The 17,201-nt window shown below is 41.9% G+C and overlaps 10 protein-coding genes and 1 non-coding gene across 11 annotated transcripts; 6 read left to right on the top strand and 5 right to left on the bottom strand. All coding sequences in view use genetic code 12, as the record gives it.

Moving 5' to 3' along the window:
* Positions 1-33: 33 nt before the first annotated feature.
* PSN45_003883 (uncharacterized protein) lies at positions 34-1,256 on the top strand (the record flags this gene model as incomplete). Its single annotated transcript, XM_006686591.1, has 2 exons — positions 34-49; positions 103-1,256. The coding sequence occupies 2 exons, from the start codon at positions 34-36 to the stop codon at positions 1,254-1,256; spliced, it is 1,170 nt and encodes a 389-aa protein (XP_006686654.1).
* Positions 1,257-1,408: 152 nt separating this feature from the next.
* Positions 1,409-3,667, top strand: UTP4 (U3 small nucleolar RNA-associated protein; the record flags this gene model as incomplete). The annotated part of the gene is made up of 1 exon (XM_066158175.1): positions 1,409-3,667. One exon carries the CDS (start codon positions 1,409-1,411, stop codon positions 3,665-3,667), a length of 2,259 nt encoding a protein of 752 aa, XP_066014272.1.
* A 46-nt stretch (positions 3,668-3,713) lies between these two features.
* On the bottom strand, positions 3,714-4,919 carry PSN45_003881 (uncharacterized protein; the record flags this gene model as incomplete). Its single annotated transcript, XM_006686593.1, has 1 exon — positions 3,714-4,919. One exon carries the CDS (start codon positions 4,917-4,919, stop codon positions 3,714-3,716), a length of 1,206 nt encoding a protein of 401 aa, XP_006686656.1.
* A 136-nt stretch (positions 4,920-5,055) lies between these two features.
* ERG6 (Delta(24)-sterol C-methyltransferase) lies at positions 5,056-6,183 on the bottom strand (the record flags this gene model as incomplete). Its single annotated transcript, XM_006686284.2, has 1 exon — positions 5,056-6,183. The coding sequence occupies one exon, from the start codon at positions 6,181-6,183 to the stop codon at positions 5,056-5,058; it is 1,128 nt and encodes a 375-aa protein (XP_006686347.1).
* Positions 6,184-6,353: 170 nt separating this feature from the next.
* YCG1 (chromosome condensation complex Condensin, subunit G) lies at positions 6,354-9,722 on the bottom strand (the record flags this gene model as incomplete). Its single annotated transcript, XM_006686285.1, has 1 exon — positions 6,354-9,722. The coding sequence occupies one exon, from the start codon at positions 9,720-9,722 to the stop codon at positions 6,354-6,356; it is 3,369 nt and encodes a 1,122-aa protein (XP_006686348.1).
* Positions 9,723-9,808: 86 nt separating this feature from the next.
* PSN45_003878 lies at positions 9,809-9,880 on the bottom strand. Its single transcript has one exon. It is a non-coding gene; the product is annotated as a tRNA-Gly (tRNA).
* A 187-nt stretch (positions 9,881-10,067) lies between these two features.
* Positions 10,068-10,721, bottom strand: COG7 (Golgi transport complex subunit 7; the record flags this gene model as incomplete). The annotated part of the gene is made up of 1 exon (XM_006686287.2): positions 10,068-10,721. The coding sequence occupies one exon, from the start codon at positions 10,719-10,721 to the stop codon at positions 10,068-10,070; it is 654 nt and encodes a 217-aa protein (XP_006686350.2).
* A 64-nt stretch (positions 10,722-10,785) lies between these two features.
* Positions 10,786-11,913, top strand: PSN45_003876 (uncharacterized protein; the record flags this gene model as incomplete). The annotated part of the gene is made up of 1 exon (XM_006686286.2): positions 10,786-11,913. The coding sequence occupies one exon, from the start codon at positions 10,786-10,788 to the stop codon at positions 11,911-11,913; it is 1,128 nt and encodes a 375-aa protein (XP_006686349.1).
* Positions 11,914-12,094: 181 nt separating this feature from the next.
* PSN45_003875 (uncharacterized protein) lies at positions 12,095-12,640 on the top strand (the record flags this gene model as incomplete). The annotated part of the gene is made up of 1 exon (XM_006686288.2): positions 12,095-12,640. The coding sequence occupies one exon, from the start codon at positions 12,095-12,097 to the stop codon at positions 12,638-12,640; it is 546 nt and encodes a 181-aa protein (XP_006686351.1).
* Positions 12,641-12,791: 151 nt separating this feature from the next.
* On the top strand, positions 12,792-15,206 carry PSN45_003874 (uncharacterized protein; the record flags this gene model as incomplete). Its single annotated transcript, XM_006686289.2, has 1 exon — positions 12,792-15,206. One exon carries the CDS (start codon positions 12,792-12,794, stop codon positions 15,204-15,206), a length of 2,415 nt encoding a protein of 804 aa, XP_006686352.2.
* Positions 15,207-15,306: 100 nt separating this feature from the next.
* HIS7 (Histidine biosynthesis bifunctional protein hisB) lies at positions 15,307-17,073 on the top strand (the record flags this gene model as incomplete). Its single annotated transcript, XM_006686290.1, has 1 exon — positions 15,307-17,073. The coding sequence occupies one exon, from the start codon at positions 15,307-15,309 to the stop codon at positions 17,071-17,073; it is 1,767 nt and encodes a 588-aa protein (XP_006686353.1).
* Between the last annotated feature and the right edge of the window lie 128 nt (positions 17,074-17,201).

Below are 17,201 nucleotides of genomic sequence, written 5' to 3'. Positions count from 1 at the left end.
TTGAATCCTACCGTATCCCAACCACCTGTGAAGATGTCGGACTCAATCGGTATGTAGACCCATTGTTTTGTGTGGTTTATTTGTGGTACTAACTAGTGATAGATCGGGTGTTTGTAAAAGCCATCACCACCATCAGGGCGTTATCGTCACGGTCGAACCACGGCTCGTTGCCCCGTCCCCCCGCAGAGAGCAGAATGAAGTTATACGGGCTTTATAAGCAAGCCACTGAAGGTGACGTTGAAGGAATCATGGCTAGACCCATTGGGTTTACCTTAGAGGACGAAGGGGCAAAGAAGAAATGGGACGCTTGGAAGCGCGAGCAGAGCTTGAGCAAGACAGAAGCAAAGAGAAGATACATCTCGTATCTTATAGATACCATGAAGGTTTATGCCAGTGGAACCATAGAAGCACGAGAATTATTAAGTGAATTGGAGTACCTTTGGGATCAGATCAAAGACTTAGAGTTCAGCCCTGAGGAAGAGTTGGAACATATCCCCAATATTCCGTTTCCAACCCATTCACCCCTGTTTTCTCAAGCAGACCAATCTGACAGGTACTCTACCGGTACCCCTTTACCGTTACCTAGTAACTACTCCAATCCTGCCAAGAGCAATCTCCACAAAATATACTCGCACTCTCGAAGATCCACGATGTTGAACATCAACGACTACGTCCAGCAGCAAAGACAGCAACAACAACAGCAGCTGCAGCATCTCAATAAACGGACAACTGGTTCGGTATACTCATTAACTCATGATCCGTTGGCTCAGTCCGATCGTCTTGGTCTCTCGTTGCAATCCTTACCCAACAACCCTGGCAATTCGAACATCACACCTGCCTCAATGGAAGACTTCAAGAATTGGCAAGGAGAAATCAACCTTATCATCAACAAGCTCTCACGAGAGTTCGTTAATAGGCGATCCCGGAACTTTTCTCCCAGTGAATCGGATCTTAGTGATTACCTGTTGGATCCTAGAGCAAGAATGAAGAGAAGACTCCTTCACTTGCTTAGAATCATTGGCAGTAATGCGTTCAAGGTCCTCAAAAGCTTTTCAATCAGCGCGTTGACAATCATGTTTATTGTTTGGTGTTTCAAGAAAAACGTTGTGGTGCAAAGAACTATTGTGCGGAAACCTCTGGCCAATTCTTCGAGAGAGACCGAAGAGTTGGTGATCAATATGATCTTAAACACCAACGAAAATAAATGGTTTATAAGAATGCTTTCATTCCTCAACAGCTTTGTTGGCTTTGTTTGACTGGAACCTCGTTACGAATATACTATAATAATCATGATCTTTTGTAGATATATATCTATGTAGGCATGAATCGATGCGCGCACACGACTGGGTATTTGCGACCGACTGAAAAATTTCGAGATGAGATGATTATCGCAATGCAAACTACACAAATGAATATCCACCGTTGCAGGTTTGTGGACTACACGCCGCATACAATCACGACCGTTGCATTCTCCCATCCATCGGCTCCATACAGTGTTGCGGTAGGAGACTTGAGATTGGCTGTGGGAAGAAGCAATGGAGATATTGAGATCTGGAACCCAAAGTTCAACTGGACGCATGAAATCACATTGTATGGATCAAGAGGAAGATCCATAGAAGGATTATGCTGGGCTGTCAACGAAGAAGATGGCTACACCTCACCTCGTTTATTTTCCATAGGTGGCTCAACCTACGTTACCGAATGGGACCTTCAAACGGGATTACCAAAAATCAACTATGATTGTAATGTTGGAGTCCTTTGGTCTATGGCTGTGAACAAAGCAGGAAATCGGTTGGCAGTGGGAAGTGACGATGGAAGCGTTTGCATAGTAGACATTTCCGGAGGTCCAGGTTCGTTGGAGCATGAAATGATTTGTCAAAGACAAGACCTGAGAGTGTTGAGCATCAAATGGTTTGACAATGAATTGATAGTAGGTGGATGTGCTGATGCCAGAATCAGGTGTTGGTCGGCAGTAAAGGAGACCAAAGGAAGATTGATAGGGACTATGAGAGTCGATAAGTCCAAAACTGAAAGTACTTTGGTGTGGTCTGTGAATGTTTTGAGCAAGCGAAAGCAGATTGTGAGTGGGGATTCTACTGGTTCGGTTAAAGTGTGGGACTTAAACACCTTTACTTTATTGCAGAGTTTCAACAACCATGATGCCGATGTCTTGTGCATTGCTAATGACTTTAATGAGGAGAAAATATTCACTGCTGGTGTTGATAGAAAGATTCACCAGTTCAATTTAATCAACCCCAACGCATCTAACAAGTCTAAAAATTTCAAGTGGGTACACAGCTACAACAGACTATTGCATTCCAATGATGTCAGATCAGTAGCGGTGTTTGAAAGTAAGGGTTATAATTTCTTGGTGAGTGGAGGAGTAGAAAAATCCATTGTGATCCAGTCCATCAACCAATTCCATGATGGGAAGTACAGAAAATTGGCATTAACTCAACAGCATAAAAATACATTATTCAACCAACAAGAGAAGCTAGTGGTTATGTGGCAGGATCAGACGGTTAAGATATGGAGAGTTGTTGGCACTGAAGATGCTAGTGATGATGAGGTCCAATATAAGTTGGTTTCCAAGTTAAGTCTCGCCGACGACGCCAATATTACCAGTGTTTCTTTGAATAGCGATGGAAATGTTCTTGTAGTGGGAACCATGGAAAGCGTCAAGGTATTTGAACTTGCTCCTAATAGCGATGGTAAAAGGTTGAAAGTCATTAAGTTTAGAGATGAGACCTTTGATTCTGTTGTCAGTGGCTGCAAAAAAAGTCTCATTTACGGAGGAAACAACTTATTGATTTTGACTTCCAACGAAGAACTATACAAGTTTGACATTAATGTAGACGAGAAGAAAATCACGTTGGAAAATGAGATTGAGTTCACCGATTCATATGACGTCAAGTCTGATATAACCTACGTTTCCAATATCAAGAACTTAGTGATTAACAAGGCTGAAGATACTTTAGCGATCAGCAGATTCAGCGGAGTGATCGAGGTAGTATCCTTGGAAACCTTTAACTTGCACAAGTTGGTGACATTGTCAACATTACCTCACTTGATCGAGTTCTCCGAACAAAATACTTTGGTGGTTTTGACGGAAGAAAACAAAATCCTCGAGTTTTACGTCAAGCAAAATGCAAAAATGGACTCGTTGTTAACCCCATGGTCCAAGAGAAATAGTGAATTCCTTCCTAGAAAGTTTTTGACATTGGAGGAAAAACCAGAGAGATTATTCTTCGATAAAACCGGGAAATTGTGGATTTACGGTAAGAACTGGCTTTGCTACTTCAACTTATCCATCAACATCCCAATAAATAAAACCTACAAGAACACCGTTGCTTCCAAGAAAAGAACTAGAGATGGGTTGACTATTGACGAGGACCAAGAGGATGAAGGTGATGATGAAGAATCCAGTATAAGTATAATGGAATTGTCTTTGAGGCAAGCCCAAATCAACAAATTCAGAGAGCAAGACAAAGATGCCGACGACAATGACAATGACACCGAAAATGAAAAGCCGTTCTGGATCTCCTTCAAGTACAGACCTATATTATTAGTGGATAGTTTCAATGGTGAAAATTTTATCATGGTTGAAAGAAATCCCCACTTAACTGGGTCTTCTCCAGCATTCAATTTACCAAAAATCAAGGTTTGAGACATTTTACAATCTTGAATACATTTATATAGAATATACAAACCCATTACTCGATCTTTGGAACCACCCTGGCACCCTGGAAGAACACACGAGCAGCAGAGGCACATCCCATCAAACACTTCAATGGCTCATCTTTGTCTCCGTCCTTATCATCTTTTTTGATACCCCAGCCTTTTCTTTCTCCAAATGTCGGTTTGTACTTTTTGTCATACACATCTCTGTACGTCAAATTAGGCTCAAAACTCTGAATGTATAATCCATCATCAGGGTCTCTCATAAACTCATAGAACATCACCAAGTGTCTACGGATCTCCTCCTCAATTCGCTTAGGTAAGTCTCCTGGTGCCTCATTGCCCACAAACAAAAGGTAGTCGGCCAAACCTTCCACCAACAACTGAACAAAATAAGAAGGATCTCTCCAGTATCTCTTGCTCATATCGTAGTCACGGTCGTAAAAAAACACGTTTCTGTTGATACCAGCCTCAGCCAACTCATCGGCTATTTTCTTCCAGTGCTCATCCTTGGTATAGTGGTACAAATGGGCAGCTGCCGACAAAGTAGTCCCCAAGTTGTAGGTCCATTTGGTATCGTTGGGGCTATCGGAGGTGTCCTGAACTCCGTCCTTAATCAACTTGTCGCCAGGGTCTTGCAACACCTTGATTTGCCAATCGATACATTTTGCAGCAAAATCAATATAAATCTTCGACTCGTCGGGAATGAACTTGGCAATTTGGAGACAGCACTTGGCCACTTCGGCTGTGGTACAGGAGTTCAAATAGGCGTTGGAAATGTGCCATTTCATTCCTCCCTTGGTCTTTGCATTGGGATTGTCATTCCAGCCACCCATCAAAAACCGGGTCAATTCCCTTCCCTGGTCCAAATACTTGATGTTGCCAGTCACCTCGTAAGCAGTCAACATGGCACTACAAACCTGGGCGTCATCATCATAGTAAATGTCCTTGTCATTCCCATTGTTTTCAGCAGCCGAGAAACCCTTTAAATGGGGGTTTTTGTATTTTTGGAATATCATGATGGCCGGGTCCACCAAAGGTACCAATTCCTTGTAGATTCGGGAACCATCCACCACTGCCTGAGCGGCGACCGAAACAGCCCATATTACAAACTTCTTATCGTTGTAGCAACCAGAGCATCTTTTAGGAGCAATGAAGGTGCTTTCGTGTTTGTTGTAGTACTTTATCCACATGTTACGAACCACATTGTAGCCTTCAAGATTTGGGTTTTGGAGAGGCATTGTCGATTTACTTGAGTGGTAGGGATAAACACAAGTAAGTTTTAGTTGAAATTTGGCAGTTGCTAAATTAGCGACCTGAGCATGGTGCAGCCAGTCGTGCGCGGCAGCGGTTAAATAAACTTTATATATTACTAGTCTACTTGGCATCCAATGGCTTCTTACACACGTACAACATCATGGGTGTGAATAACTTCTGCTTACCTCCAGCCACCAAGTTCACAGCAGCATCCTCCAAAGCAACGGTCACTTGTTTGGAACCCTTTGGAGCCAATCCGAGTTTTTCCATCAACCCAACCGATTCGGTGGTGATCAATCTACCGATTCTCGAGGTTCTGAAAACCGCAAGGTAGTCGCTCAATTGCTGTACGTACTTGAACTCTCCAGCCAATGGGTAGTACCATGGGATTTCGTCATCTTGGTCGGCCAAGTCCTTTTCGTATTGGATTTCAAACCCAACCGTCTTCAAGGCTTCGCGAGCAACTTCGTTTTTGTACATCTTAGGGATTCCGTCACCAACTTCGATCCCGTAAGCGATTTTCCGGTGCTCCTCATTGGTCTCATCGTATTTGTCGGTCATGACCCACTCGTACACACCGAAGGTTCCACCTGGTTTCAAAACCTTGTAGATTTCTCCGTAAACTCCTTCTAACTTAGGAGCATGGACAGTGGCTTCAATGGCATATACGGCATCAAACGTTTCGGGTTCGAATTCCATCTGCATAAAGTCACCCTTGACAAAGGACAACTTGTCGGACAAGCCGTATTTTTCGGAATAGTGGTTAGCTCTTTCGATTTGGTAATCATTGTTGTTCAATCCAACAATCGAACATCCAGTAAATCTGCAGATTTCTCGGGCAGGACCTCCGACCCCACATCCAACATCCAACACCTTCATGTTTTCGTGAATATTCATTTTATGGGCCAAGTAATGTTCGTGTCTGGCGGTAGCTTGTCTAAAGGCTTCTCCTTGGTAGTATCTGGAAAAGTGGAACGAGGATCCCCATCCGTACTCGTAAAAGTCGGTCACTAAATTGTAGTAGTGGTGGGTCAACCGGTTGTAGTCGTTTAATCTCTTTTCCTCATCGTCTTTGGAGACACCACCATCCCAGTGCTTGAAATATCCTTCGTTAGCGACTTCACTAGCGTTTTTGGCTTTGGCGACCAAAGCACTTAACCCGGTCTTCTTGTAACTGTCACCATGTAAGGCCTTGGCGAATTGAGAGTCCTGGGCGTGGTCTCTGTCGTAGAGTTCTTGTTTACTCATGTTGAAGCGAATGTGCTGAAATAGTTATTTGTGGAACTTCGTGTTTGTATTTATACGCACCGCCAACTTTTCAATCAGCGGTCGCAGTCGTACCTGGGATTCGTCGTTCCCATCGTTTATGCCGGATACTTTTTTATTTTTTGGCTCTCGCATTTATCTAAACGACCTATTTAGATATCGTAGCTAACCTGGTCTTCGGCATCGAGAAACTCGTCTATGCCTTCCAACTCCGCCTGCTTGGACGCGGGGTCCCAGGGCCCCGCAGACGCGTCGTCCTCGTTCCTCTCGTTTGCATCCTTGAGCCCTTCCGTGTCACTGTCTTGTTTTTCCTCTCCATCCACGTCCATCACCTCAACCGCGCTCTGTGCATTTTGCTGCACCTCCCTCACGTGCTCGTTGAACTTGTGGAAACTCTTGGTGGTGAGAGAATCAAATTGAAACTCAACATCTTCGCTTCGGTCATCAAATACCTTGAGAGTATCTTCAATGGCTTCACAAAGCCGCCTAAGTAACCGGTGACTCAAGTGTTCCGTGATGGTTATCTTGCCCAAGTTGCTGATAATAGCCTTCTTGACGGCTTTATTTGTATCTTGTTCAATGGCTTCAAGGAAGGTGATCACTTGCCATATGGGCGATTCAACAGTGGTGACGTCGATGGTGTTCTCTTTGTTCACAAGGTTGTGAGGATCACACCAATGAATCAACTGCTGGATCACCGAAGTCACGGTCATCGAGCTCAACAAGCCCAACGCCGCATCGTTATCTTTGTACAACTCTTCGTATGTTCGCTGACGCTTGCTAAACTTGAACACAACGTTTCCACTTATCTTCGACAACTTGATTTGGTGCTTGATGTGACTGAAGGCATAGACAGGGATACAGAAGGAAAGAACCTGTCTTAACTTATTGTTGTAGTAGTTTTTCGCATCAAAATAAGATAACACAAGCACCTCGAGAATGTCTTCAAAGTACGCTTCCTTGTCTTCTTCCGACTCGAAAACATTGTCTCCGAAACCTTCCAAAATATCGGCTAAGCACAACTTGCACAACCCTTCGGCAGTTACTGCTTGTAGATCGGGCATCTTGTAGTTCCTCAATGACTTGATGAATAACTTGTTGATAGACAATGAGTCCACATACCTGACAGTTGCAAAGTCAAACTCGTCGTGAGTCGAGTTGTCATTACTTCCCGCATCCAACACACTGATCCCATAGGTGGATAAAACATCAATGATTACCTTAGTAGCAATGATCTTGAACTCTTCGTCAAACGCTGTCATACTTACAATTCGCCCGAAGAAATAAAGCTTTTGAATAGCCAAGTTCTTGTCGAGTAACATGAACAATCCCAAACATTTGACCCCGAGCTTATGCGTAGCCGAATTATCATCCATCAAGACGGCAGGGTATACCAAACTCTGCAAAATCGATTCCAACGAGTAGTTGTTTGATAATGGATCGTTGATGGATTCCAATAAATGCTGCGTCAAGATCAAACACTGATTCAAGATGTCTCTAGGAGGTATTTTGGGTTGTATCTTCCTCCTCTTGGAGCCAGATTTGCTTTTGGAATATGATTTGTTGAAGTTCTGGTTGTCAAATACATTTTCAATTCGGTTCAAGTTGTTCGTGTAATCGGAAGTTTGGTCTCTTGCATCGGGTTTGTCATGTTCTTCTTCTTGTTGCTCCGGTTCAGAATCGGAATCGGAATCAGAATCAGAGCTATCCGAAAGGAACCCTGAAATAGCCGAATGGAAAGTTTCATCATGTTCATCCAACACCGAATCTCTGATATCAGTGATGACTTCAGAGGCCATGCTAATGAAATCTCTTTCACTGGTACTCAAGACCTTAAGTACCTTCAATGTGATGTCTGCTAACTTATCCGACAACCTGTCATTCGTTAAACAAGTTCTTATGATCTGAAGCATGGATCTTCTTCCAAGTTCATCAGCATAGTCATAGTCTTTACTAATCTTCAATAAGTTTTCGATGATGAATTCAAGCTCGTTATACTCATCACGAAAATCAGCATACTCTTCTGTGACCGCTCGGTTGCTTTCCATAATCAAGCGCCTTTCTTCACCAATCTGTTCATATTTTTGTTTCAAATCCTGGGTCTTGATCTTCAATCTCTCCAATACTTGCTCCTTATTGTCAACATCTTGAGACTCAGTTGAGTCAGCAGCAAACATCAAGTTATCCATTTCTATATTAATGGCTTGTAAATCAGAATCCTTAATCTCGACAGTTCTCTTGAATTCATGATAATTATCTATTAATGTTTGGTGTTTTGTTAACCTCGATTTCCTCAACTTCAAGTATTTGTAAAGAATATCACTCAACTCAATAAGATCAACGAACTTCTCATCTATCATGTCATAATAGTTATGAATATTCAAGAACTCAAACAAGTTTCTGAGTAAGAAAGACTTTTCAACCGAGAATTCTTTCCAGTATGATTTATCAAATTTCATTCCACGTACGTGTTCCAAATTCAACTCGAACAAATGCTTGAGTAGCTTGTCAACATTTTCATTATCATCATGGAGCTGTAGGTTGTCAAGTAATTGAAGGAAGTCTTTATTGACAGACTCAAACCAGCAACCGTTGAAAAGCTTGATAGCAGCAGTCTTTACGCTTCGATCTCTGTCATTCAAGCCCCACTCCACCAACAAGCTCCTTGACTCCAAGTCAATCTCCCTAAAGTCCCCAAACTCCTTCAAGATTCTGGAATACACAATTCTTCTGTTAATAGCATTCACATCCCTGGCTCTCTCAATCAAGTAGGAAAGCGTACTCTTGTTTTTGACAAGATTCAACAAGGCAGCCCTCCTCACCTCCGGACTATCATCGTTCTGCATTACTTCAATCAATAACTTGTTAAAAAAGTTTAAGTCTGCCAGGTCTTTGGCATCTTCGCTATTACCCAATTCTTCGTCATCAATGTGCTGGAATCTTGACAACGCAACAACCGCCTGAAGTCTCACGGTTGGTTCTCTATCACTCAAACGCTTGCGCAAAGAGTGCACCAACGACGTGAATACCTGAGCATCTATATCCCCTATGAAGTTCACCAAATAAGCAATCAATTGAATGATTCTGTATCTGACATTTCTGTCTTTGGCTTCCACTCCTCTGAGTAAGTGGTTCAAGAGGTAGTTGGCCATCCTGGTGGTCTCGTTGTCTTCGTCACTGTCATCGTCATCTTCTAGTTTATCTTGTTTGTCTTGCTGGATCTTGAAAAGGTTGGCTACAAACACAGAACAAAATTTGATGATTCTGTCGCCACTTTCTTCACCTTTCTTTAACGGCAAGATCTTGTTGATGAGCTTGGTAAACTTGTATGCAAACGCCTCTTCGTAGCCCAAATCGATGGCTTTCTTCTGAATATTAGTCAATATTACCACGAGCTTTCTATGTCCTGAAAGTGTCATCTGTGCTTCCTGGAACACATGACTCATTGCCATGTTAATTTCCTCAATCTCATTGTAGCCGTTGATGGACTTGAGGGTGGGCCTCGTGTCAACTTCTGCCATGTGGTCAATTAAAGTACGATTTTGTTTGTGAATCAAAGATGATGATATTTGATGTAAACAAAGAGCGCGAAATGGAGCAAAAAAAATGAGCGGTACGGGAATCGAACCCATGTCTCCTGCTTGGAAGGCAGAAATGTTAACCACTACACCAACCGCCCTTATATTCAGAGTGTATTATCAACCAGGGACCCTAAATGCCAGGTAACAAGTTTGGCAAAAACTGATTTAAAGCAGTTTATCTGCCATATAATTACCTCCGTTCCTGACCCCACCTGCTCAAATATATTGGAAAATCATGAATCGTGTATTCCTTAAATATAAATCTAAATAGGTTCAGGTGCTTTTCTAAGAGTCTATCTCACTGGTGAACTTGCTCATGTTTCTCTTATAGATAGAATTGAAATGATTCATGTTCTTAAACACATCGGCACAGTCTACCAATGTCTTCAAGTTCGCCTGTTTGTCATCAGCATCTTGCAATTTTAAAATGGAGCTAAATAGCTTCAAAAGATCGGTTTCAAAGTACCTTAATGTCAAGTCACCAAAGTTCTTCTTGATGTAGTTGAGAATCTTTAGTGTGTCAAGCATGTTCTGCTTCACAACCTTAAAATCTATCAACTTGTTGATGATCACAAGTTGGTTAAACTCGGGAACTTGTAATTCATTGTTGAGTGATATAATGGAGTTTTGCAATAATTTAATATAGTAATTCAAACGGGTGGAGTTATTCAATGTCTCTTCATGTGCTATATTATTTAAGGCCAAAAGCTTTTCATTGATTTCCCTGTTCAATTGCTCCATCAAGAAGTTCAAATGAATGGTCAAATTATTCGAAATCATCGTGAGCTTTGCCATACTTGTTTTGGAATAATCGTAATCCTTGAACAACGCGTCGATGTAGTTGGCAGGTTTAAACTCATCGTCAAAAAACATTCGGGAGGTATCATCGAACCATGAATCCTCCACGTTTGAACCATCCAATTTAATAGCTTCACTCATAGTTGACACCGGAGAAAAACCAGCTATCAAAATAGATTTGGTGCGACTTCAAATTCTCAGTTCAATGATCGATATAGTAACTATTCAAGATACGTTTGAAGAGGTCATCAGCGATGTCAATGGCGGAACTCTTAGACAAGACTCGTTCTGGGTAGGTGTGAGAAAGTCAGGTGAGAACCAGATTCTAAACAAGATACTTGTGTTACCAGGGAAATTCGAAGGCGATGTGGAGTTCAAGAGTAAAGGTAACAGGTCTTACACAATCAATAATAAGTACAAGTTGACCAGGGGACACAGTTTTATCAAGGCCAAAGGTGTATCCAGTATTGGAAGGATTGGATCTGTGATTGTTATCGGTACCAAGTCAGGAGACCTTGTAGTTCATGATTTGGTGTCTGGTGAAGAAACTACGGTGAGAGAATGTCATTATTTAGATATCGTTGAAATCAAAGTTTTTCCCTCAAAACAAGTGCTAATGACAGTGGGGCTAGATCATCAGATTAAGCTCTGGTCTGTGAAAGATTGGCTGTGCATTCGTACGTTTCATACTTTGAATTCTGCCAATGTTGAGTTCATAGGCCGGGGAAGAAATTTCGTCAACGGGACCCAAAAAGGAGAATTGAAGTTATGGGAGTGCAGTAGTGGTAAGGTTGTACACACTTATACCAAAGTGCGTAACAAGGAGGACCAAATATCCAGAATTAAAGTGATTGAGTCAGAGTTTGTCCATGGTGAAAATGAGATGGAATTCGAAACCAACAATAAACTGGTGATAGTTGGATATACGAGTGGAGAAGTGGTCAAGTTCAATCTACTCACCAAGAGTTTTGAGCTCATGCACCTCAATTTGAAGGTGTCAGCAATGGAAGAAGTGGATGATCACTTGATTCTCGGGACCGACGACGGAAATCTCTTCATTTATGGCCTCAAATCGAACAAAGTAGAAGCAGAGGCACACTTTAATCCGGCCCCAGTGAAACTTGCTGTTAACAAGCGTGATAATGGAATTATTTATATCTATGTGTACAACGGGGAAGAAACGTTGTTTATGGTCAAATATGACACTGAGAAAGGCGAAATATTTGGTACCACATATCTAGTGGGTCTTCCTGAGGTCTTTAAGGTAGATACGATGGTGTATGACCAGGAATTGCTTGTGGGCAGCAATTATGGGGTCATGTTGTTCAAATGATGACTTTGGAGATCTTAGAAATTCGGTGATTTTCTGCGCGAATTACTTAGAACTACCAGAAATTGCTGGAACCATTTTTGCAGCCATGATCACAAGACTTGGAAAAGTATTTAAAGAGTAGGAGAAGCCCATGAGTTAGTCCTCAGATAACAAGAGATTTAAAGACACTAAGATATTAAACATGTTTGGATTACACGACAGATTTTTTAACGATTTTTACAATGTTCCATTCTTCTCCAGAAGCAGAAGTGCCCTTCCAGGTATAAGTGGAAGCAGTTTGATTCCAAGAAGAGAGTTTGATAGCTTCATCAATGAGCCTTTGGTGTTCAGAGAGAATTTCTTCAATGTGGAAAACGATGTCAAGTTGAAGGAGGAACCCGATAAGTATCTCATTGGATTTAAGGATGACAAGATCAACGAGAAGGAATTGAAAGTGGACTTCTTAAAGAAGGAAAATGAATTGAAGATTTCGATTTCTCAGAAGTCCGAGTCCAAAGAGGGTGAAGAAGGTCCACAAAGCTACTATTCCAGCAGCTATCAGAGCAGCATCAGGTTCGATAAACCTGTCAAATTTGAAGAGATCGAAGCTGATGTCAAGGACGGTCAAGTATCGATTGTGATTCCCAAAGTGGAAGCTGACCCTGTACCTGCTGAAAACGTTGTGAATGTGGCTATCAAGGGTATTGAACCTCAGGCTCCCCCTGCTACTATTGAGGGTTCCAAATAAAAATAGGTGTAGGTTTATAGTTGATGAATAAATGAACAAATTGAAGGATGTGCGGCTTATCTAATCGCAGATTTACGGTGTCTCATTCGTTTCGCAGGCTCCAAAAATTTTGCTACAGATTAACAATTTTCCCCTTTTCATAAGCATCAGCATGAGTTTCTATATCGTGCCGTCGGTGCTGTTCCAAACGCAACAGAAGTTAAAGAACAGTGGCATAGACAAAAGTGACAAGCATCACAAACACAAGAAAAGGTCCAAAAAACCACATGATAAGTCTAAACAGGGCGGATCGGGAACCAACTCGAAAGTGCCTTCATCTCCTACAAGTTCCACAAACGTTTCTGTTGGAACCCCAAGCATCTACGAAGAACCCACCGACCCCAAATCGCCAGATCCTACGGTGCCCACGATCTCCCAGCCGGTTAACCCAACAGAACTATCGAATAATCTTGAAAAATTGAAAAGGTCTGAGTCTTCTCTGTCGCTATCCTCCAATATCGCCACCAAGTACATCACAGGCGTGAATTCGGAGCTGAACAACGAGCTTAAGAGCGGTGTGCAAACGCCCAAGAAGCACACCAGACCAACCGAACCAAGTGAAGGTGGAATATCTCCATTTCTTCCTCACTTAGACATCAGAAGAAGCTCTACGTCTACCACTTCATCGGTTCCAAGACCCAATAGATATCGCCGGAACAGCTCGCTTTCTTCATCTCACACGGCAAGCAGCAGCAGCATGTTCAAAGATAAGTCCTTGAAACAACCAGGTAACATCAGTTCTTCATTATCTCCAGCGCAACCTTCTACACCTCCCAGCCAGCATTCGACATCATCAAACCAACCACAAACGCCTTCCCCACCTATAAACATCGTTTATGATTCTGCTGGTGAGTCCGATGCAAGCTCCCGGATCTTCAAACCAAGCTATTCCATGGCTCAAGTGGACGATTTCCCGGAGTTCAGTACTATCAAGGATTTAAGATTCCTTGAATCCCCAGGAAAGATGCAAGAAAATTTGTACTCACCTTCATTTCAGGTGTTTCGGTTCAGTAATTTCCTTGACATTCTTAATGCTCAGCACAACAATGACCCTATCAATTTTGCCAATATACGGCATAATGGTATTTCCAAATTTATTCTTCGTCACAGCGAGTACTCCAACAAATCGATTGACGATGATTGGAAACCTCATGACATGAGAGACTTCGAGGCTCCCTTGGCATATCTGTTGATCAAGATGAGATCTTTTTTGCGGATATTAATCAGGTCTCAGTCTGGCAAAGACGGTAAAGGAGCAGAGCTCTTTTCTTGCGAGGAACTTGTTCAATTGAACTTCACAAACTATTTGAGATTTCTATTGAACCTTCCTCAGAAGTTTACCTCCACTCCCACCAATCAGCTTGATGAGACGCTGGCCATGCACCAGTCGTTCAAAATCATGTTCACGAGGATTATCAAGGCTTTACTAACTTTTAGAAAAGAAGAAACCGGAGATGTGATGTCTAACACCACCACCGCAACGTCGCTTTTGTTACAGCTCATCACCAAGGTATCGTACGAGTTCATTCTCCTCGAGAAGTACCATATAAATATTATCACCAAACTCGGTAATAACTCTTTGTTAGACTCCAGAGTTGTTGAGAGGTTGTTTAGACAGTACCACAAGGGTCTCTCACAACCTCCAAGTAGACGAAATCTTCCCAAGGTGTTGGTTTACAACTCCTATTTCAGTGCTCAATACTCCTGGTATATGTGTGTGACGATTCCATTCTTGACGGTGGTGGAGATGGCAGTGTTCAATGAAGATCAAGAACTCATTTCCGACCCTGAGAGATACAGACAGCAAGAAAAGAATACAGTCAAAACATCATTTGAAAAGCTGGATGCCATGTTATATGCTAGTTATTTCAAGGACATTAAGTTCAAAAACTATCAAAAGTTCAGATCCACTTCCGACGAACAGTTTGTATCGATTCAAAGAGCTAATCATGATAACTCGAGTGTTTCAGAATCGTTGATATCATCTAGCCAACACAAGCCTAAAAACTTCAACTTCAACTGTGAGTCTTTGGCGACCATACCTAACGCCACCTTTGATGTGGTCCAAAGCAGGGATCTTTTGTTCCAGTTGACTAACTCCAACTACAGAACAATCATATCGGAGCTTCATAGAGTGTTAAAGATAGGGGGAACCTTGGAAGTTCCTATCATCTTACTGGGAACCGATACCATTAGTCCAGATACCACCACCGTAGGGTTCCCTAAGTTCACCAATGCTACTGGTTTGAATTTGTCCAAATACTACGATATGATTCCTGACTTTGCTGAAGTTTTGCTTAAAATTATTCTAGAAGTATTTGGGGAAGGCAATGTTCGTATGGCAACAGCTCTCTTGAACACTACCAGTGAAATGTCGGACTTTTTAGTTAAGGACATTGGCCTTCATATTGCCGAAATGGTTGGTGAAACAGACAAATATTGTCGTGCCTCCCAACATCCAATAGGAGAGAGGAACAAAGATGTTCACTTTTTCTTTCAAATTCAAGCAGAGAAAACGTTTAATTAAACTCTTTAAATAATACACGATTAACGACTATCAGGCTCTTTTTCGCAGCTAAGTTTGACTCACACTTGAAAAATTATTTCTCGAATTAACATTACCAGTCATGAAAGTATTTGTGATAGACCTTGAGAGTGGTAACCTCCAGTCCCTTATTAATGCTATCAAGAAATGTGGAGATTATGAGGTCAAACTTATTGGCAACGCTGAAGAGTTTGCGCAATACCAGTCCCAAATACAGAAGTTGATCTTTCCTGGAGTGGGAAACTTTGCTCACTTTGTGAAGCAGCTTCACGATAGAAACCTCCACGGACCAATTACCAAGTTTATTGAGGAAGGAGGATCATTGATGGGTGTATGTGTCGGGTTGCAAACATTTTTTGAAGACAGCGAAGAAAGCACGGATCCAAAATATAAAGGTTTGGGATATATCAATCTCAGTCTAAAGAAATTCAACTCCCAAGATCCTATTTTTATAGAGAAGAACTTACGGAAATCCGTCCCCCTGATTGGTTGGAATAGCATTGACTCTATTGTTGTTGATGGCAAGAAGATTCCAGAAGATGAGTCTTTCTTTGGAATTAATACTAGAAACAAGTACTACTTTGTCCATTCTTACGCCGGTATCATTAGAGATGAAAAAAATGCAAAGTTGATAGAACAGAAGGAAAAAGAAGGATGGAGTTTTGCCTTCACCACTTATGGATCTGAAAAGTTCATAGCTGCTTTGTCCTACAAGAACTTTTTTGCAACTCAATTCCACCCAGAAAAGTCAGGTATTGCTGGGGTTAAGGTACTTAAGTCATTTTTAGAGTCAGAAAGATTCCAAAAAGTCCACTCTAAAGATTTCCAGCTGGATGTAGAAGTAGAAAAGTCCTTAAGTGGATTGACAAGAAGAATCATTGCATGCTTAGACGTCAGAGCCAATGATCAAGGTGATTTGGTAGTTACAAAAGGAGACCAGTACAACGTGAGAGACACCAGTTCTTCGGGTTCAAATGAGGTGAGGAACTTGGGAAAGCCAGTAGAGTTGGCAACGAGGTACTACAATCAAGGTGCTGACGAAGTTACATTTTTGAACATCACCTCTTTCCGTGAATCTCCTTTGAAGGACTTACCGATGTTGGAGGTTTTGAGAAGAGCAGCGGAAAACATTTTTGTACCTTTGACAGTTGGAGGAGGTATAAAGGACATGGTTGATCCAGAAACTGGAAGAACGGTTCCTGCTGTCGAAGTGGCTCATTTATATTTTAGATCTGGGGCGGATAAAGTTAGTATCGGGTCGGATGCCGTGACAATAGCTGAGAACTATTACAAGAATGACAAGCGAAAGTCGGGAAACACCTCAATCGAAACCATTAGTCAAACTTTTGGAAACCAGGCAGTGGTGATCTCAGTAGATCCAAAGAGGAAGTATGTGGCCTCACCTAAAGACACCAGCATGGAGACGATTTTGATCGAGGAACCTTCAAAGTATGGCCCCAATGGTGAGAAGTATTGCTACTATCAAGTGACATCTCAAGGTGGAAGAAAGACTCACGAGTTGGGAGCTTTGGAATTATGTCTTGCTTGCGAAGATCTCGGAGCAGGAGAGATTTTGCTTAACTCTATTGACCACGATGGGCTGAACAAGGGATATAATCTCGAGCTTTTACAGCAAGTAAAGTCTCGGGTTTCGATTCCAGTAATCGCCAGTTCAGGAGCAGGAAAACCCGAACATTTTAAGGAAGTATTTGACATGGAGTGTGGCATAGATGCCGCATTGGGAGCAGGATTGTTTCACAGAGAAGAATATAAAGTCAACGATATCAAAAGATACTTGTTAAAAGAAGGATCGATGGATGTTAGACTTGATGATGAAGTAGAGTTATAATCTTGAAGAAAATGCGTTTGTAGTTTATAGACAATTGTACGACACACCAATTATAGGGATGAGATGTTGAGATGCGAAAAATGATTTTGTCCTTATCTGAATGAGTACAGACAGAAGAAGTTCTCTTG

Source organism: Yamadazyma tenuis, chromosome 5 (assembly GCF_029203305.1).
Source record: "Yamadazyma tenuis chromosome 5, complete sequence".
NCBI classification, from domain to species: domain Eukaryota; kingdom Fungi; phylum Ascomycota; class Pichiomycetes; order Serinales; family Debaryomycetaceae; genus Yamadazyma; species Yamadazyma tenuis.
The sequence above is the reverse complement of the archived record's forward strand: the minus strand, read 5'-3'. Positions and strand labels throughout refer to the sequence as shown.